Source organism: Phycodurus eques, chromosome 21 (assembly GCF_024500275.1).
Source record: "Phycodurus eques isolate BA_2022a chromosome 21, UOR_Pequ_1.1, whole genome shotgun sequence".
Lineage (NCBI taxonomy): Eukaryota > Metazoa > Chordata > Actinopteri > Syngnathiformes > Syngnathidae > Phycodurus > Phycodurus eques.
In genome coordinates this window covers 6,801,175-6,820,103 of record NC_084545.1, presented here as the reverse complement: position 1 = coordinate 6,820,103, position 18,929 = coordinate 6,801,175, and the positions used below count along the sequence as shown (strand labels likewise).

The 18,929-nt window shown below is 43.1% G+C and overlaps 2 protein-coding genes across 3 annotated transcripts in view; one reads left to right on the top strand and one right to left on the bottom strand.

Moving 5' to 3' along the window:
* Window positions 1-12,113, top strand: part of nck1b (NCK adaptor protein 1b) — a 28,821-nt gene extending 16,708 nt beyond the window's left edge. For both annotated transcript variants that reach the window (XM_061666740.1, XM_061666741.1), the window contains 2 exons: window positions 7,063-7,817; window positions 8,882-12,113. In XM_061666740.1, coding sequence (XP_061522724.1) covers window positions 7,063-7,817; window positions 8,882-9,082 — 956 coding nt within the window. In that variant the 3' untranslated portion in view covers window positions 9,083-12,113. The remainder of the gene's footprint in view (window positions 1-7,062; window positions 7,818-8,881) is intronic.
* Window positions 12,114-13,315: 1,202 nt separating this feature from the next.
* bdh1 (3-hydroxybutyrate dehydrogenase, type 1) lies at window positions 13,316-18,783 on the bottom strand. Its single transcript, XM_061666965.1, has 5 exons — window positions 18,519-18,783; window positions 17,369-17,479; window positions 16,661-16,802; window positions 16,438-16,590; window positions 13,316-14,780 (listed from the first exon to the last, which is right to left on the bottom strand). The coding sequence occupies exons 1-5, from the start codon at window positions 18,729-18,731 to the stop codon at window positions 14,314-14,316; spliced, it is 1,086 nt and encodes a 361-aa protein (XP_061522949.1). The 5' UTR covers window positions 18,732-18,783; the 3' UTR covers window positions 13,316-14,313.
* Window positions 18,784-18,929: the final 146 nt, after the last annotated feature.

Here is an 18,929-nt window from a genome sequence, read left to right as displayed (position 1 = left end):
CTCGTGTTAACTGAACGTCCCGTCCAAATACCCATCTGAGTAAAGGAAATATAGCTGAAAAATGCAATGTGTGGGTAAGCAGCTGTCCTAAATATGATAAATAAATTTTATGTTGTTTATGTATGAGGAGTTGATGAGAGTTGCCATTTCAAGGTGACCAGAGGTTATCCATATGGCGCACAATGAGGTAGTTGGCACAGTGGCATAAGAAGACGTTTAAATGCTCAGTTATAGCCATATGTTTTCCATTTGATTGTTTTATGTTTATGAGCCAAGAGTGTTTTTCATAATAATGTTAACTGTAATTATAACTTATGCATTAGCATAGGTTAGTGATTTGCGAAAAACTCTGGTTATGTCACTGCCATAGGAACAGAACTGCATAGTAAACTGAGGACCCCAGCGATAGTATCAGGATGCAACAGAGAGGGGATGGCGTCAGTGTGTAAGTGTGTTACGTTTTCAGTTCCCCTGCTGTTAAAAGCAATTGTCGCTGTCCGACAGGTGTTTTCTGTGTAAAAGGCAATGGTGGATAGGTACATTGAGCAATTTTCTGTGTGAAAGAGACTGTAGACTGTGGGAGTATATAGCAATTTGGATTTTAGCATGATAGCTAAGTGTTCGTAGTGATGCATTCCTACTTGTTCCTGAGAATGTGGAGAAGCTTATGTCTTCCGGGATATTGGAATGCACACATCTGCAAATGTTTGCTAACTTAACATTGAATAGCATTTGTCCATGAAATGAGCAACCCATTCTTGTAATCTGACTTTGCAATGATGACACTTTTCAGCTACTTATGTTCTCTAGAATGCAGCTAATCAAACACCACAGTTCTGGAGGAAGCTGACAAGTAACTTTATCATTGTGTGCGATGCACTTGTGACAACACGCTGCCTCATGAGACTCACTTTTAATGTGGCTGGCTTACAGCCTTGGGCAGCTGTGCAGTCCCTCATCACCCTTTGTCAACAGCGCCTAGAAGGGATGTATGAAGAACTGATAATTATCACATCAAGTGTGTGATGTAAAGTACTGTCGGCCATTCATGTAGGAGTTCTACTTCTCCAAAATGCCACGTAATGCTATTTCCCGAGGAATGCATCGGATTTGAAGTTGTTTTTGGCGGCGTTGGGCCGTAAATACTTTTTGACACATTTATGACATGAGTTGAGAGGTTGATGAGACATTAATAACATCAATACAATTTAGAGGAACAACATTCCTCATTGTGCATCTGCTTGTGTAGTGGAAAACTTAGAAAATCTGAGTGGGTCACCAGATCAGCAGTTGAAGAAAATAAGACAGTTGAACTCCTAAAATATTCATCTGCAGGAGTCCTCTGTTTATGGCAGCAACGTAACCTGAATTTGTACCCAAGTCTGAATGCGCCGTACACTTAACCTACGCCATCGCAGTAGTAAAGTCAGAAGTACAGTAAAATATTTGTATGAAAAACACTTTGAGGCCCCAAATATAATCACATGAAAACACTAAGTACAATGTATTCTAATGCGGCTGTTCAAGCTAGTTCACGGCACACTATTTGTAACCTCGAAACGGCATATGTCGGTACCGTCGTAAACAGAGCTCCTCTTATAGTATTACCCTCAGGGACTTGTCAGTGCAGCCCTGACTGCAGCACTGTGCCACCAGAACAAAACACAAACCTCTCATGTCTCCATCACAGACTGATGGCAGTCCGCTTTAATGTGCCTAAGCATCAAGAGGTTTTGCAGGTTTCCTGCACACCCGTCAGCCAGCTGTGTTTGGAGCTGTCCTGACTCATTGCATTATTTTTAGGGAGGCACACTTTAAGACCACGTCAGAGTGTGTACCAATATGACACTGTTCTGAGAAGACCATTACCATCAGGGACTGTCCTGTGACTGGATCGTAATTAGTGGAAGAAAAAAAGTGGCAGGATGAAGTTTGCCACCCAGTAACGTGGGGTACAAGCATACCGACAAGCGGTCTTAATTTGGGCGTTGTTCCACTGTTCCGCTCAGTCAGAAATGGCCCGATTGTAAGATGTCTCTAAAAGATTATAGTATATTAAAGTGATTAAAGTGAGGAGATATCTTTGTTTTTGTGTTGTGTTGATCATCTCTAGTACACCACACACTAAGAGCAATAAGCAGACACTTTGTGATGTTTTCCTTGTCGTGTGTGTTCTCAAACATTTAAGATATCGGTTAAGATGTTAAAAATCGGTATGGGTGTACAACCGTTTTTCACAATGCATTAGTTTAATTTGGCTCATAACTATCCTTTAGCTTCTATGAGCGAAACAGTCATCACTCAGTCCAAGTGACTGCATTGTGTCCCAAGCTGGGGGATGTCCCGGCCGGCTTTGTCAGACAGCCTGACGCAGGGTGTTGTCGTCCACAGAGGAAGAGCCCTGAAATGAAGGGAAGCTGAGGGTCGAGAAGGCCACGGGCACACAATGGGACAAGCCGCTAGCAAAGGCAGACAAGAGTTAAAAAACAAAACCAGTTCCTGTGTGCGCCTGTTTGCCAAACAGACCCCCCTCGCCACTCTACCACGTTCTCCCCCTCGTGCCGTGCACACCCACCTACAAATGGTCACCAACAGACGTTTTGGATGATTATTTAAAATACGAGTGTTGAGTCGACTTCTTTTCCCCCGCATCGCCCCCTCTCAGAAAATGCACAGGGAAAAGCATGTGACTTGGAGAAGTTTCTCCTCTCAACCTTTTCTAGGTCACAGACAAGAGGTGTCACACTTTATGGGTTTTGGGGGTAAGCACTCGACTTCCACAACAGTGCACTTGCTTGCTGGGTTCGTGTGGAGTTGGCCATGTTTACCTTCCATCAAATGGTCTTTCACTCACTATTTGTTGGTAGGAATATGAAAATTCGAATGACTGGCTAAGAAGAAACCATTACTTTTGGAGTGTATTCAGGTAAATGCTTTTTATCCAAGGTAGTGTACCGCATTTCTACAAATTGTGGCCTTTGAGCTTTATTTACTCAATTGCAGATGGGGGACATTTTTTTGTACACATTTTAAATAACAGTGCACCCTATTACTGCTAGCTATCACAGTCCTGAGGTTCTGGGTTCCTGTGTGGAGTTTGCATGTTCTTGTGCCTTTTTCCTCAATTATTGCATTATTTTGAACCAACATGGTCAGTTAAACTGCGTTTCTGTGGAGGTTTACAATTCGGTACTTCAGTCCAAAATAGGATTGCTCGGCCCAACGGAGATCTGAGTAGGGAAAGATTATGAATTGATCAGTTCCACATTACTGATTACCTCTAACAGCACCCCCAGTATTGTCCAACTACCATCTATGTGTAGCTTTGCAGTAAATTCAACCTTTTTTTTTTATCACCCTGACTGAGTTTGAGCATTGAGTCAAATGCGGTGGCTTTAGGAAGCATTCCATTTTCAATTAAAACCCTGCAGAAATTAATCCCAAACAGGGCGATAGCATTGGGAATGTGGCCAGTTGGATAAAACACTTGGTCATCATGTTCAGCAACTGGAGCTAAAAGACGCTTTATTTGTCCAGCGCTGACCCCAAAAGTTTGTTTGGAGCTAACCAGGACAGTTCCAGCTGTGAAGAGGAGGCTTCTAGCGGCTATCACCTGATCAAACATCCCATAAGGCATATTGTGGTTGTACACGTTCCATCGCTTGTAGAACACGTGTTGGTTGAGTCGCGCATGAGTAAATCTGCTCGTGTATGGAGTCTGTACTTTGTTACAGTGGCATGACTAATAACAGGCTCTACCTGGAAGTAATAAGGCTCTTCAGCACTACCGTTGCATTTTATTGTGGCTTTGGGTCTGGACATCTCTCAGAAACAATTAATCTGTGGCTTCTCAAAAAATAAACGCGCTATCCTTCCAGCGTCGTTCTGGAAACGCCAACCTGCCTCCCTTGTATAATTTCAACCAGCTGACTTTTGATTATGCAAGTCTCGCAAACGTAATCAGAATGAGAGTTTTCCTACAGTACATCATCAGTCACTGATAGCGTTGAGAGCAAAGTCATTCTCAGTCCAAGAATGATTGCGCTGGTGTACTGTTGCATTGCTCGTTTCCACCAAAGAGCTATTTCGATGGTCGGGATGGGAGTCCTTGGAAGTGCTCTCTGGTCTCTCGGAAAGTGGGAACAAAAGCATGACCTGCATCATCTGTGAGTGCGCCATGCTGCCAAGTGGAAATTCTTGTCCAGTAAGACGGAGATCACAGGCCTGCCAGAGCTCGGCCTCAGGGTTCTACAACCACCACTGAAGTGAGGAAGAGAGAGGGCTAGAGGGTCTGGTAATCCCCTCTTTTTGGATTACAGTAGACCCTCAGAACTTTGCAACAATCCCTTCCAGGAGGCTATTCAACCATTTCCAATCAATTTATTTGGATTTCCCAATAAGAGATGGATTAAAGAGAAGACTGTAGTTGCCTCGATTTAACTTTTGTGTATTACAATGACCTGGATGTCTGAGAATCTACACAGTTACACCGTTTGTTACCTTAAAACATGGTGGAAATGGAATTAATCTGTTCCAGGGGCAAATTTTTGCTATCACACAAGTATGAAATACTGTTGCAGGTAATTTAAACATAGTCTGTTGTACATGTGTTTGTATTTTAAAAAAGCGCTAAATTGTTTTACAGGGGGTTTCTATCTAACTTGATTGCACCCTGGTCTATTACTAACCTACGGTAATGCAGTAGTAAAACTAAAATCAGTCATACTTACAGTAAATAGTATTAGTAGTAGAAAAAGACTTATGAGCCATGAATATAAAACAATCAAATGAAAAACTAAGTACGTTGGTAACTAGTAACCTAGTTCATCTCTTTCATAAAAACGTATGTCGGCAACGTCGTAAACTGGGGAATCTGTGTAATCACGTTTCATAAAACGCAAATGCCTTGGGACCACTGCACATTCTATTCCAAAGACAAATGCACCAAATGTGTTTTTTTTCTTTACAGAAAGTGACAGTTGCTCCATTCTTTTCTTACAAACTCAGTGACTGTATAAAATGGTTGAAAAGTTTTAATATTTTGCTTTCTTGTGTATCACTGGATTTGTTGTACAATGTCTCACGAGCGTTTTTGAGAAACTGCTTCACATCTGAATTACATGGAGCCACCAACTTCCGGCACTTGTGGTATTCCAGTTTTGGGTGACAATAAGTTCCTTTTGTTCTGTTTTTTTTTTTTTTTTTTTTTTTTTTTTTTGGGGTTTTAGAAAAACACTGACTGTAGGCGCGGCATTATACTTAGAAGCAGACACAATGCACCACCTTGTATCATTTAGCCCACAAAGACCAGTCCTATGTGGAGTTCATAGTGAAATTCTCTTTTCCATGGGCTGCCTGTGAGGGTTGAGTGCGCAGTGATTCAGCATCCAGCTGCTCTGGGGTCAGGGCGCCAAGGTGATTAGTGCACCCTGATTAGTACCAACGAAATCTCACTGAGCCTTCTGCAGAATCTGCAATTTCGAATGCGAACCGTTGTTTTTTTTTTTCACCACTTAATATTTCATTTACACCCCACACACACACAACACACACACACTTTCCAAGTTTTCCACTAGATTTAGAAAGCAGGTGTTTTTCTTAAATAACTACGCCGGCGTACCTTTTTTTCCTTCCTGAGTCTAATCCCTAAGAATGCAGTTTGTGTGTGTGTGTGTGTGTGTGTGTGTGTGTTACTCCTACTTACCCACCCTTATTTTGGCATGACCCCCACTAATTCTTATTGCTGCCTGGGGTGGGATTTTATTTTCTTCTCTTTAATGGTGCATGTCACTTAATTTTTTTTTTTGGGCAACTTGTGCCTCATGCACGAAACTGTTGTTTTGATTTTGTTTGTGAGCAAATATGCTAACAATGATGGCCGTGAGATTAAACTGCAGAGGGTCCTTGATTTACGACAGTCCCAACATACAGCGTTTCAAGGTTAAGATGGGCAATTAGCTAGTTTGCGCTGCGGTGTAAGAATATGTTGTCACACTTCACAAGAAGGCATGCTCAGTTACTGCCGTACTTACTGGTCATCATTGGATTGTTGAATATTTATTACCCTTTTTTGCCATACAAATACTGTATTTATGACAAACCTATGCTAACGCAGTAGTAGTAGTCAGCGCATTTCAACTACAAATTTGGGTGTTGTTGCTATAGAACTACACCCCTTGTATAATTGAATATAATCTCGGCAATTCACAGAATTTTTGATAGATGAATCATAGATGGGCATTTGAATAATTGTATTTACATATTTAGGGCCAAAGCACCAGGTGGTTCGAAGGACATCTTGTAAATGCGCTGTTTCATGTTAAAAGTCGATAATCTTTTTTACAAGCGCTTAATGCTGATGAAAATGTGTTTTTAGTTGCACAACCCCCCAAAACTCACTCAGTAGTTTCCCTTACAAAGTTAGAAAGAATTGACCCTGGGCACCAGTTTAACCGCCGTACATTGTTACAGGGCACACAAAAAGGTTTTCTGGACCCATGGTCGAAGTCGAACAGGAAGTAGTTCATTTTGGTTTAAAACAGACATTTTGGGCGAATTCAAGTGCTCATACTTTGACGAACTGCTACAACGGAAGTCCCCAATTGGAAGCAGGTATTCAAAATTGCTAAATTGTTTTGCTTATGTTGTCTAATGTGGCCGTAGCATGGCCTCAAAGTTCAAAGATAAATTTGAGGATTATCTATGAAAAACGGGGTGCGACGGCACGTTCATCGATGCTTGCAGCGTTAATTACATATTATCCTTAATGGGGTTGGGGATTGTCTGATACATCTGAACTGCTGTTTCAGTCCTGCCTGGAGGAGTTGTGCCAAAGTGGACGTCTGTGTGGATTGAGCTCAACTGCCCAAAGTTCATGCCATGTTGGGTTCCTTTGGACAGAAAACTATTTGATACCGAATGGGTAGTACATCTGCTGGTTGTAACCAAATAGTGCCCTCCATTTTCCTTGATTGCTTCAGGATGCCACAAAGCAATAATCAGTTATTTATTATTGTGTATTTGTTACTCATCTTAACTCTTGTCATTGGTTGCTCGCTTCAGGAATTGGGAAGGTAAAGAGCAGGAAGGGGGGCATGAGGGACACGGCCTCCAACGCCGACGCCGACATGTACGCAGACAATGGTGAACGCCTGTACGACCTGAACCTGCCCGCCCTGGTCAAATTCAGCTACACTGCAGAGCGCGAGGATGAGCTCTCTTTGGTGAAAGGCACACGGGTGGTAGTGATGGAGAAGTGCAGCGACGGTTGGTGGCGCGGCAGCTACAACGGACGCTCCGGCTGGTTCCCATCCAACTACGTCACGGAGGATGTGGACGGGACGGCGGGGGGAGTGGGGCCGGGCGGCCTCGGGGACCCGTCGGGATCGCTCACGGAAAAGCTGTCAGCCGTGGTGAACAGCACGGCCAATGGGAACAGAGTGCTACACACGGTGCAGGCGCTCTACCCCTTCAGCTCGGACAATGACGAGGAGCTGAACTTTGAGAAGGGCGAAATGATGGAGGTGGTGGAGAAGCCCGAGAACGACCCGGAGTGGTGGAAGTGTCGCAAGGCAGACGGCCAGCTGGGCCTGGTGCCCAAGAACTACGTGACTGTGCTGGACACGGCCTCCCACAAAACCACTGCGGGGCCCGCCGGACCGCCTACACCCGACTGTGATTACATCTCACCGTCTGGCAGCGGACGATTTGCAGGCAAGGAGTGGTACTACGGGAAGGTGACGCGCCACCAAGCGGAGGTGGCTCTCAACCAGCGAGGCACCGAGGGAGACTTCCTTATTCGAGACAGCGAGTCATCGGTGAGTTGATCTTGGGAAGCATCTTCAAGTTGCTATTTGACACTGTATATTTATAGTAATCCTCTCCATATTCGCAGTACACTATTCTCGCCAATTTTTATTTTATTTTTTTACTGTGGGACCTACCCACAGCTGTTATCTGAAAAACTCTCATATTAGCGGTTTACGTGCTCTTTCTAAAACACCCTAAGATGCTGCCAATTCCCTGTCTAAATTCGAATTGATGTCAAGGAAATATGTTGAAGTGATAGGTCGAGGTCGATTATGTAAAAAATAATAATCATGATTATTTTGATTATTGAAATCATGTTAATGTGATAGTCATTGATTTCAAAACAGTATTTATTCAACTACCAAAACTCAACTTTAAATACAAATTTAAAGAACAATGGGAAAATACATTAGTTTAATTAAAATAGTAATATATTAAAATATAAATTTTTAAAAACCAGTAAAAATATATACCCTCTGTTTCTGCTGTGTGCGACTTGGCCTCTTAAGGGCGGTGTGGTACGATACATGCATAGAGATACACATTAAGATAAAAAAAAGTAGAAGAAGAAAGTCGCAATAGCACTTTAACTCGTTTGCTACTGAGACTTCGCGGCAGGGCTTGGTCAATATCCCCTGATATTACTGTACATAAAGTACAGAATAAATCCATACTTAAAATATAGGAAGTCATCGGTTTTATGATGGTCTGTACATACTGCGTTTCGAGGTTATGAACGGCACACAAAAATACGCCTGTGTGGATTATTACTGGCCACTCTCTACGAAAGCCCACGTGTGGGGTATCCCAACTTGGTTAATCACAATTAACTAGTTTGCGCAGCGGCATAAAAATACATTGTCGCGCAGCACAAGAAGGCATTTTCGGTTAGCGCTGTACTTATTGTTTTTTATTTATTTTCTATTAATGTGCTAGAAATTAGACTGTGGTGCGTTCTGACTTTTCAGGTTATGTCACTGCCATAGTAATGGAACTCGATCGCAAACCAGTGCCCCCTTCGTATTGTATACATTTAAATCTACTGACTGACTGTTTCCCTTCTGTCTCCAAGCCAAATGACTTCTCCATCTCGCTGAAGGCACAAAGCAAGAACAAGCATTTCAAGGTGCAGCTGAAGGAGAGCCTCTACTGCATTGGACAGCGCAAGTTCAACTCCATGGAGGAGCTTGTGGAACACTACAAAAAGGCGCCCATCTTCACCAGCGAGCAGGGCGACAAACTCTACCTGGTCAAGGCCCTGTCTGCCTCCTGATCCCGCACCCTTTTCCGGCACCCAAAAACGCAATACCATGTACACACACACTTGTAAATGACACACAGAAGAGACACTATACAGACCAGAACACTCACTAACATCGAGCCAGTAGAAGACTTCACACCTCATCAGGACTTCTTATGCCTGGTTGAGCATTCCAATAGGAGGATGGGAAAAAGGCACGAAAGAGGAAGAATGTTGGGAGTGTTGGGAGACAAAAATAAAAAAAAGACTAAGGACTCCTGAGAGCGGACGATGGACCTCTTGGACACTTATTTATGATGTGATCCAGATGTGTTTGCTGGCAGTCGTGTATTTCCACCTCCATAGCTTAGTCGCATTTAGTTTGTCGAAAATATATATAATCCTTTTAGCAGCTGCTTTTTAAAATGACCCCTTTTTTTTTTTTTTTTTTTTTAATATAAATAGACAGAGCCCCCTTTTTTTAAGATCTCGATCCCAAGTTCTACTGGTGAATCAGTGACCTTTGCAAGTTAAGCGACCAAAATATATTTATTGATTCAGTTGGTTGTGGAAATGTGCATTTTTTTTCATTTTTTTTTTTTTTTGGCGGGGTAATTGTAGAGAGAGTGGACCAGGCACCAGGGGCAGTAACCTGCATTTTTATCCACCCCCCGCACCCATTCAAATCACATCATCAAATGAACTGTTAGGAGAAAACCCCAGAAACAAGCCACAAATACTCACAAATACAAATACTAAGTAAACATTTGTTGGCCGTTCCTTCAGATTTATTTCATGCTTTCAAGGAGATGTAATATGCATTTTCCCCCCCAGAATTGTCAAAATTCAATGCAGCTCTGCTTCCCACATTGGCGTTGACATGATAGCAGGAGCAGGTGGTTTCGTATGGTAGTGCCTCTTCATGATGGTGTAACGGACCATTGCTTGAAAGTGGCTCTAGATCTTCGCCCACCCTAGCTGCTCATGTCATCGGCGGAGAAACTGTGGAGCTGATTATCATGTAAATTAGCCCCACTGTTAAGTAACAAAACCATTTTCAGAAATAGGCAGATACAAACTCGGTTGTTTCAAACTTACGTGGGTGGTCAGGCTATTTAAAAGTTAATTTAAATACATCTCCTTTTTAGTTTGGCCTTTGATGGCTGTTAAAAAGAGGTCCCCCCCCCTGTTCACATGAATGTTATCCAAAACAAACTGTCGCCAACCTGGGATTCATTGTGGTTCTTAGGAGGTCATATGAAGAAGAAGAAGAAATCACGGGACACTTTCTCTGGAGGAAGTGGGCTTCAAAACACCTGCCATCTCCACGGAGCTGCAGGGGAACGGAGTCCAAAAGATGATTTCAATGCGCTTGAATTAACATGGCTGCAAGCAGAGGAGGAGGGGAGGTCACAGGAGGTGGCAGATGTGCTGGGTGTATGTTACAAATGGGAGATTTCCAGCTCGTGGAGGCGTGGGAGTGTGGTATTTGTCGTTTTCTCTAATAGTGTCTTGTAGGTAATCCAGATTGAGCGTGGCACATCCGTTTTTGCTTCAATGATGACTCTTCCATCTGGAGCGCGAGGGAGCAAGAGGAATTGCAGACAAGGGTGGGGGGCCTGAGTGGAAAAATGATGAAGGGCAGTCGAGAACGGATTCCCGTGTAGTAGATCATCTGGAATTCTGCTCCTCGTCCTGGTTTGGGCGGCAAACGGGGCTACAATCTCCGTGTTGTCGAGGTGTGCGTTGAGCTGAGCGATGGCTCGCTAAAGAGCCGAGTGGGTTCTCAGCTTTTAGATTAATGACGAGTTGACCCGAATCACATTCCAGGATGAAACGTCCGGAAGGCCTTTGTCCAGTAAACGCCTTTTTCTCTCTGGAAAAATCAAGTTCCTCACAGGATTCATGTTACAGTGCGTATAATTATTATTGGCTCTTATGTCGTGACATTTCAGTCTTGTGAAACTTCCCCTCTTGCGTCCACTTTGTCGTCTAACGTGACTAACGCAATGGAGGATTTGGGAGATTTTTTTTGTTTTGTTTTTTTAATAATGTGCCTTCACAGCTTTCTGTCAACCAAAGTTTCATTTGATTTGTTTTTGGCGCTCCACCCTGTTCACTTGTAATGCTGCATGCCATTTGTTTTTAAAGCAGGTGTGGGGAACCTACGGCCCGGGGGCCATATACGGCCAACCGGAGCCAGGGCATTTAATCAGGGCGGCCATGCAATTTTCAAAACAAATTAACCCATTGAATCCACAAATGCGCCTCAAAACAAACTTTTCTCATCATAGATCATGAGCATGGTCCTTGGATGAGTTTATAAGGGTCTCTCCACCTCTGCTTTTAAAGCTTTGCATGTTGCATGTGATGAGTTATCGGGTTTCTCGACTGATTTTTTAATGTTTTTTTATTATTATTTAAATAAATACCCCCATGTGCATATAATGTCCATTGTGTGTAGTTTTGAAGTGTCCTTACATAGCAATCTTAAGTGAATGCCTACATGCACAGCTGAGAGAAATATTTCGCGGAGACGTACAGATGTGATGTAATCACGTCCCGAGCACCTCAAGTGTCACATTTGTTTTACCGTTTGTTTCCCTTTTTTTTTTCTAACAGTGTAGCCACATACAGTAGATGTGTAAAGATTTCATGTAAATGTTGGTATTCAAATAGAAGAATGACACAGAATCTCCCTGCTTTTTAGATTTGAATATAACGGCCGTAGCTTTTGTCTCTAAGCACCAATGGCGGCCGCACGAGCAGCTGTACAGAACAAAAATCTGCTTCAAAAACATTGGAAGTCACTCGAGACGAATATTCCGAACAAGTGACCCGTGTTAACGTTGGTGCTTTTTTGCTGCTTATATTTTATTCCCCCCTCCACCCTCCTGTGGGCGAGAGAGTGAAGCAAACAGCTCCACGCTATTGTGGAACCATAAAAAGGCAGTGCTGTGAAATTTATTGTCATGCTCTTAATGCTGTTTTTAACTGAGAGATCATCTTCAGGTGTTATAACTTAGAAGATTTTATTAGTGTTTCAAAGACGTAATAAACTACATCAAACAAAGCCGTGTAATTGTTTTAATGTACCCAACTATTGAAATGTACCAACAATGTTTAAAAATATTACCCGTTTATTTTCTAATTAGATTATTTTCTCCAATGCCACTTTTTCTGTCATATAGTCAAGACAACCTGACTTTTTAACAATGGTTAGTTTAGTCTATGCCCTGCGATTGGCTGGCAACCAGTTCAGGTTGTACCCCGCCTCCTGCCCGATGATAGCTGGGATAGGCTCCAGCACTCCCGCGACCCTTGTGAGGATAAGCGGCTCAGAAAATGGATGGATGGATAGTTTAGTCCACTTGCAAAAGCAGTTAAGAGTGTTCAAAAGGGATTGGACAAACATGATGTCAATCACTTGTAAAACAGACCAAGAACCAATCCGATCAACATGAAGGAGAGCATGGTGCTGGGGGAGCTGATTGGTCCGACTCTCAATTATTGAACCCAAGGGGGGCATGGCGACCACCCTTTTTTTTGGATTGCTTTTGACGTGGATCTTATGGCCGAATGACAAGCTTTTAACGCTTAAATAGAGGCGCTGATGTTTTGACGAAGCCAACCACCAAGCATATAAACAAACAGTACAGCCACATTTGTTCCGTTTCGTCTGAAACATTCGATAGCAGCACTTGAACGCCTCAAGGTAAGCAAGCTATGTCGTCATTCGTGGCCAATGTAGACGAGCACCTAACTCATTTGCGAGAATATTTATGTCTGCTGTGTTAGTCTTGGGCTGCTCAATGGAAATTTTCTCATGCTAAGTGTTTATGTCGTGTTTGGGTTTCACTTGAGCGCTACCATTGGACCAGGCCCTGTAATCGCCAAATGATTGTTAAAGAGTGAACTCTAGTGGACGTTGAATGGTTTACAGACACTCGTTCGTTTCTTTTCCCCGGCTGTTACTTTTTCAATTGTACTAAGTACGTATAGCTTGTATGGTTTTATAGGTATTTAATACCATTAAAACCTTTGAAAAAGTAACATCTGTATAAAGTAGTACAGGGGGGTGCTCGGTTTACGACGTGGATCTGTTCTCACGTTGGCCACGTAACCCTGAAGGAATCGTACGTAAGTTGGAACCTACACTGGTATGCTCATACAGTAAATAAGTCAATTACAGTATAGTTAATATTTGTATGAAAGTTACTTGTATGTAGATCACATATATAAAATAATCAAAGGGAATTTGCGGTCAAATAAGTTTGCCTGTTTAATATTTTTTTTTGAAACAAAGTGACAATATGGCAATATGATGAAATCATATACACAGGATGCTGAATATATTCAAAATGAAAACTTGTCTTGTTTGCACTTCATGTTGGTGTGATCCTAGCACGCCATCTGGTGGCAAAGACAAGCAGATAAATCAAAATATTTTCCCCCCAAAAGATTAGATCACAGCAGTTTTTTTTTTTTTTTTTTTTTTTTTTTTTTAAACTAGTATGTTACATTTTTGCTGGTGCACAACACTAAGAAGGTTACTTTGATTTCATCAGCAACATATGGAGCCCCAGACATAGGTGGTGGTGGTGGTTTTGGGTTATGAAATAAATACAAGGTGCACACAAAATACTAATTTGTGAGCACAAACAAGCTATGGCTTGTACTGGATTGTTCAGTTAGCAAATTGGGCACACCTACTCTAGAAATGGTGAGGTAGAGGCCCGGCTAATGACAATTTGTTTTAGGCTGGGGATGAGCTTCCAGACAATTCTGAAAAGTGTGGCAATGTTGGCTTTCGAGGAGAATGGAATTAGAAAACCCTTACTTTAAGGACATCGTGTATTGCGGTTTCTATTGGAGGGGCACGTACTAATTTCTTACCAGATGTCAAAGTTGTTCCTTAAACCCACACTGTAATGCCCACGCATGTGGAGGGATTTACAAACAAACACACAAATACAAAATAAAAACACTCGCAAGGAGCTACTGTAGGCCACAACTCGCGCCCAGACGCTCATGCTGAAACGAATTAACTCGTGAGTCATGATACCAGTGTGTTTCGTGACCACCATTTCATTCTGTGCACACAATGTTTCTATAATGTGACCACAATATATATTTTTCCCCCCTCCCGTGTCATGTCTGGCGCTGGAGTAACACAATACATAGTGCGATAATTTACTTTTTAAAAAACTATTGCAATTTAAGGCTTGAACAATGAAAGGCTTCAAGTTCTGGAATGTTGCCATTTAGAAATAGAGCAAGTCAGAAAGCGCGGAAGGAAGGTGCGTCATCAGCTGCACTCTGATCCACCAGTGCGGTTCCATGGGGTTGTACCTGGTGTACGGACGCTTGGACACGATGGCGTCCGTGATGTCGTCCAGCACGGGACTCGCGTCCTTCTGTCCGCTGTTGCACAGCGAACGCATCAACGCTGTGATCTGCTCGAAGCGGGCTTTCCCATAATCTTCCCTGACGTCCGGCGGTGCCTCGGCCCACAGTTTGTTGGCCGTGCTGGCCAAGACGTTGCGGCTCAGGATGCCCGTGGCGGCGGCAAAGTTCCCTGGCTCTACGACAGACACCTTGACGCCCCAGGACTTCATCTCGTAGCGGAGGCAGTCAGAGAACGCTTCCACACCGTACTTGGACACGCACACGGGCGACTGAGCGATATTTCCCATTCGGCCGTACGAGTCGGACACATTTACCACGCGGCCTGTGCAGAGAAATGCAACAATGAACAAGAAATATGTGAAACTGGAGGGACATATTTTAGGCTTTATTGTGGATGAAAGCTCAATTTGAATTTTGAATTCCCTTTTACCCTCTAAACCAAAGACCCTCATTACCTTTTTTTTTTTTTTTGAATGACATGTAATAACAGTGCCATTGCTCAACTGACACTTGGTCAAAAAGTGAAATATACTTTTCTCATCTCAAATGTATTGTTTTCGGAATATTGGCCATGTGAAATGGAATAGCGGAAAGCCGATACCACGGTGTGAAGTTTAACACCAGAGGCTCACTTGTCCTGCCCTCTTGTGTTAATGCCCTTCTTCTTCCTTTTGACATATTCTCGGGCGTGGGAAGAATGCCGGAAAGGCGGGACAGAGACGGGAAGTTTGACAAAGTCTCACTTTGCAAACCCGGTTGTGTTGAAAGCAACTGCCGTTGACGTCATCACGCGCCCAATTACGGTATCTGATTGCGGAATGCCGCGTGGCTGTTTGAAAGTTTGGACAGTAATCCGGCTTCCTTGGGTTCTCTGACAGTTCCTGCCGCTTCTGTTATGGCGCCAAAGTGGCAACTTCAGGATCTCTTATGACATTACAGCTTCATTACACACTGAGGAAGCCATTTTGGGTCAGGGTGAGATCTCAAATAGGAGTGTTTGACGTTTATCCTTTCCTACAGTGGCGAACTAACCCAAATTTGTAAGTCGGAACGCACCGTAGTCAATCGCTAACCTATGCTAACACAGTAGTAAAGTCATTACAAGAAATATTTGAATGGAAAACACTTCTAAAATAGTAAGGACCTGCTGAACTGTTCTAAACGCACTGAGTGTCATCTTTGTTCCAGAAAAAAACAACAAGTCTCTGGGTCCAAAGTTGAGCTGTCTTGAGAGAATTACTCCTGCCAAGAATGTGGCCTGCAGCTTCTCTAGTGAGTCACTCGTTGGCATCTTAATAGCAGCGAACCACAAAGATCAGTCAAAACATGATGTGTATATTCCAAACCGCAAGAAAGCAAATTGTCACAATGTTGTCATGCAGTGACTGTGCGCTAATTTAGCCAGATGGCCTGGCAACCAAAAGCCTGTTACACACAGAGGTCAGAGCCGTAATGAAAAATGCTAAATTTGCATTGCAAATTTTATACAGAACAGCGAACCGGGAGAAAAAAAACTGAAACAATTACGCCTTTGCAAGGCAGTGTAAGAGGGAGTAACGGTCGAATGACGTACTGTGTTACCTCTGGTTACGGCTCTTAATTCGGAACATTCGCAGGTCAACTTTGCGTCCCCCGTTCCATGTCAGTGGTGTTTATACAGAACAGCGACTGAACTGTTACCTCTGGATTCCTCTGTTATGGCTTTGACTCTAGCTCTGAATGTGGAATACCCACGGGGCGACTTTGTCCCTGTGTTTTCACCCACCCCCATTCCATGTCAGTGTTGTCTATACAGACCAAAAACCCGCTAAAAGGTGGAAAAATTAGTCGTGTAAGAGGGGCTAATAATATTGACTGAATTGAAAAATGGTTGCAAATCTGTACAGTTGCATTAGCTTATTGGAAACAGAAATGCCAACAATGCTTTTCTCTGGAGCAAATCCAAAGCTGGCGTTTTTGAGTGGATTAGTTGCTCCCACCTTTGGCCCGGCGAATGAGCGGCAGAAGCGCTTTGGTGACCCGGATGGTGCCCCATAGGTTGACCTCGGAAACTTCCTTGTAGGCGTCCATGGAGGTGAACTCCACTCCTCCGAACGTAGACACGCCGGCGTTGTTGACCAGCGCCCACAGACCTGGACGGTGCATTATACCACAAAAAGTTACCAGACAAGCAGAGATGTCCGTCGACTCCGGTTGCTCTACCTCTCTCCGAGTCCTCCAGGTTGTCTCGGACGAACCAGGCGGCACGGTTCACCTGCTCGTCGCTGCACACGTCGAGCTGGACCACCTTCATGCGCGCCGAGTGGAACTCTTCCAGGACCTTGGCACCCTCTCCACTTTTATCCTGCAAAGAAACTATCCTCCATTTTGCACCTAGTCATGTCTAAACACAAGACATGCTACCTGGGGTCACTGCCCCACAGGGGCCCCAATGCAGATGGATTGCAGGGGCCACAGAAATTGTATTTCGTCATAAACAGAGGACCTTTTCGATATTGCTCAAACTGTAACATATGCAACTACTGTAGTTCGGAACAAGCTATCAATTTCCTCATCCCAAATGTGTTGTTATGGGCATCTTGGATTTTTCCTATTTTGAAACCCCAATCCTGTCTTAAAATCTTACTTTGAGACCCGCCTAAACCTTCCACGCAACCTTAACACTTGATACCAAATTTTGGAACCCTAACCCTTGCTTGTTACTACCATAATTTAAAGGGAAATTGCAGAAGCTTTGATTGAAATGACTTTACTTTTGGCCTTATCTATGAAATTAACATTTGTTAACAAAACAATGAACAAAAAAAAATGTAACATGAATCAAACATTCCAAAAATGTATTCTCACACTGTCGTAAACACCTTACCCTATAGAAGCCTGACACTCTTTGCACTTGAGTGCCACACTCACCTTAAGCAGGCATCCCGCAAAGACGGTGAACCCAAGTTTGTGCAGATGTTCGGCTAGTGCCAGACCAAAACCGCTGTCACAACCCGTAATGAACACCGCTTTTCCTGTCACCTGCACCAAACACAACACTAATATAGTGTTCAGAATATTGTATCCCCCGAGGGGGTTTGCAAAATAGTTTGCAGTCAAGTAAAAAGTGCATACCAACATTACACATGGGGACCAGCATACCAAGAAAACAAACAAATTACAGCAAGCACTACTTTAGCTTTGGCCCAATTACAAGTTCTGGTCATTTTGATTGTGACGCATCATCACATAACTCTGACAAGCTACATGAATAAAGTCTTTATTTAATATTTATTATTATTATTATTTTAAGAACAAAATGTGTATTTTTTTAAATAAATATACAGTACAGTAATACAGATGGGGACCAAGCTCTGCGGCAAATGGCAAACAACAAAACACAATGTGAGTACTGTAATTGATGCCCCTCGAAAAAATTTTATACTGTAGTTGCCACTTCAATGTACTTCCTTGACACCAATGATTACTTTCCTTGTAGCCAGGGCCTTGGCACCCTTAGACAACAAAAATATGGTGTGTCGCAAATAGGTGAGTTTTCAGCAAACGGCTTAGGAATAGGTTCAAAAGGGGGGGTGAACTTTGTTAAAAACATTTAATTCAGTATCAGTATTCGGACTTTATCTCAGAAGATTTTTTAACCTGATAAGATTAAAAAAAATTTACCTTGAGAGGATATGTTTTTTGTTCTTGTAAAGATTGACATTTTTTTCTTGAAAAAAATACAACTTTATTTACCCCCCCCCCCAATGCTTTTATTATTGTACGTGTTCTTTTCTTTTTTTGTCTTGAAAATAGAATAAATGAACTTCTCTAGATAATGGGTTATGTCAATGCAATTATATATAAACAATACTGAATAAACAATAACTATAAATCTGCAACTCTTTAGTTCCGATGCCATTTTGGAGTACACGCGTTAGTGTGAGGGGGTTCCTTGGAAACATTTCTCCTCTTTTAAAGTTTCCCGGAACCCAAAAAGTTGGAGAACCCGTGGCAAGAAACCACTCCGTATCCTCGTGATAGTATTACTCGTGATGCGTTCACTGTCCCCACAAGTTACCTCCACCAGTCCTCTTGGGATCCGAGGCGTCGCGATGTACAGGACGAAGAGCAAATAGCACACCACCACGCACTCGGTCACGCTCGCCTCCGGCACTCCCAGCATTCCCGTGGCGGCGTTCAGGAGGGCCGGGAGCCCGAAGCCCAGGGACACGGTGACGAACGCAGACAAGGAGAAGAGAAGCCACACTCGGAGCGCGGGCAGCGGCGCCATTTTAGCCAAATGATGCCTTTACGTTCCGGGACACGCCTCCGGGACGGCCACGTTTAATAGGTTCAAGACTTATAGAGTAACAATTGTATTCACTTGATTTGTGATTGTCAGCTGTCAGTACAGTCGCTATTTTTACATAAATTAGCAAGAATTAGAGAAACTGCGGTCAACGAAACCGGAAGTACATCTTAGTCACGC

Bases quoted from the DNA above. Each gene is read 5' to 3' on its own strand.
- bdh1 (XM_061666965.1), bottom strand. From the start codon at position 18,731: ATGGCGCCGCTGCCCGCGCTCCGAGTGTGGCTTCTCTTCTCCTTGTCT. The intron at 16,803-17,368 runs GTGAGTGTGGCA...GTTTCTTTGCAG, and splicing joins TTGCGGGATGCCTGCTTAAG to GATAAAAGTGGAGAGGGTGC. The intron at 14,781-16,437 runs GTGGGAGCAACT...TTCTCTGCACAG, and splicing joins GCTCATTCGCCGGGCCAAAG to GCCGCGTGGTAAATGTGTCC.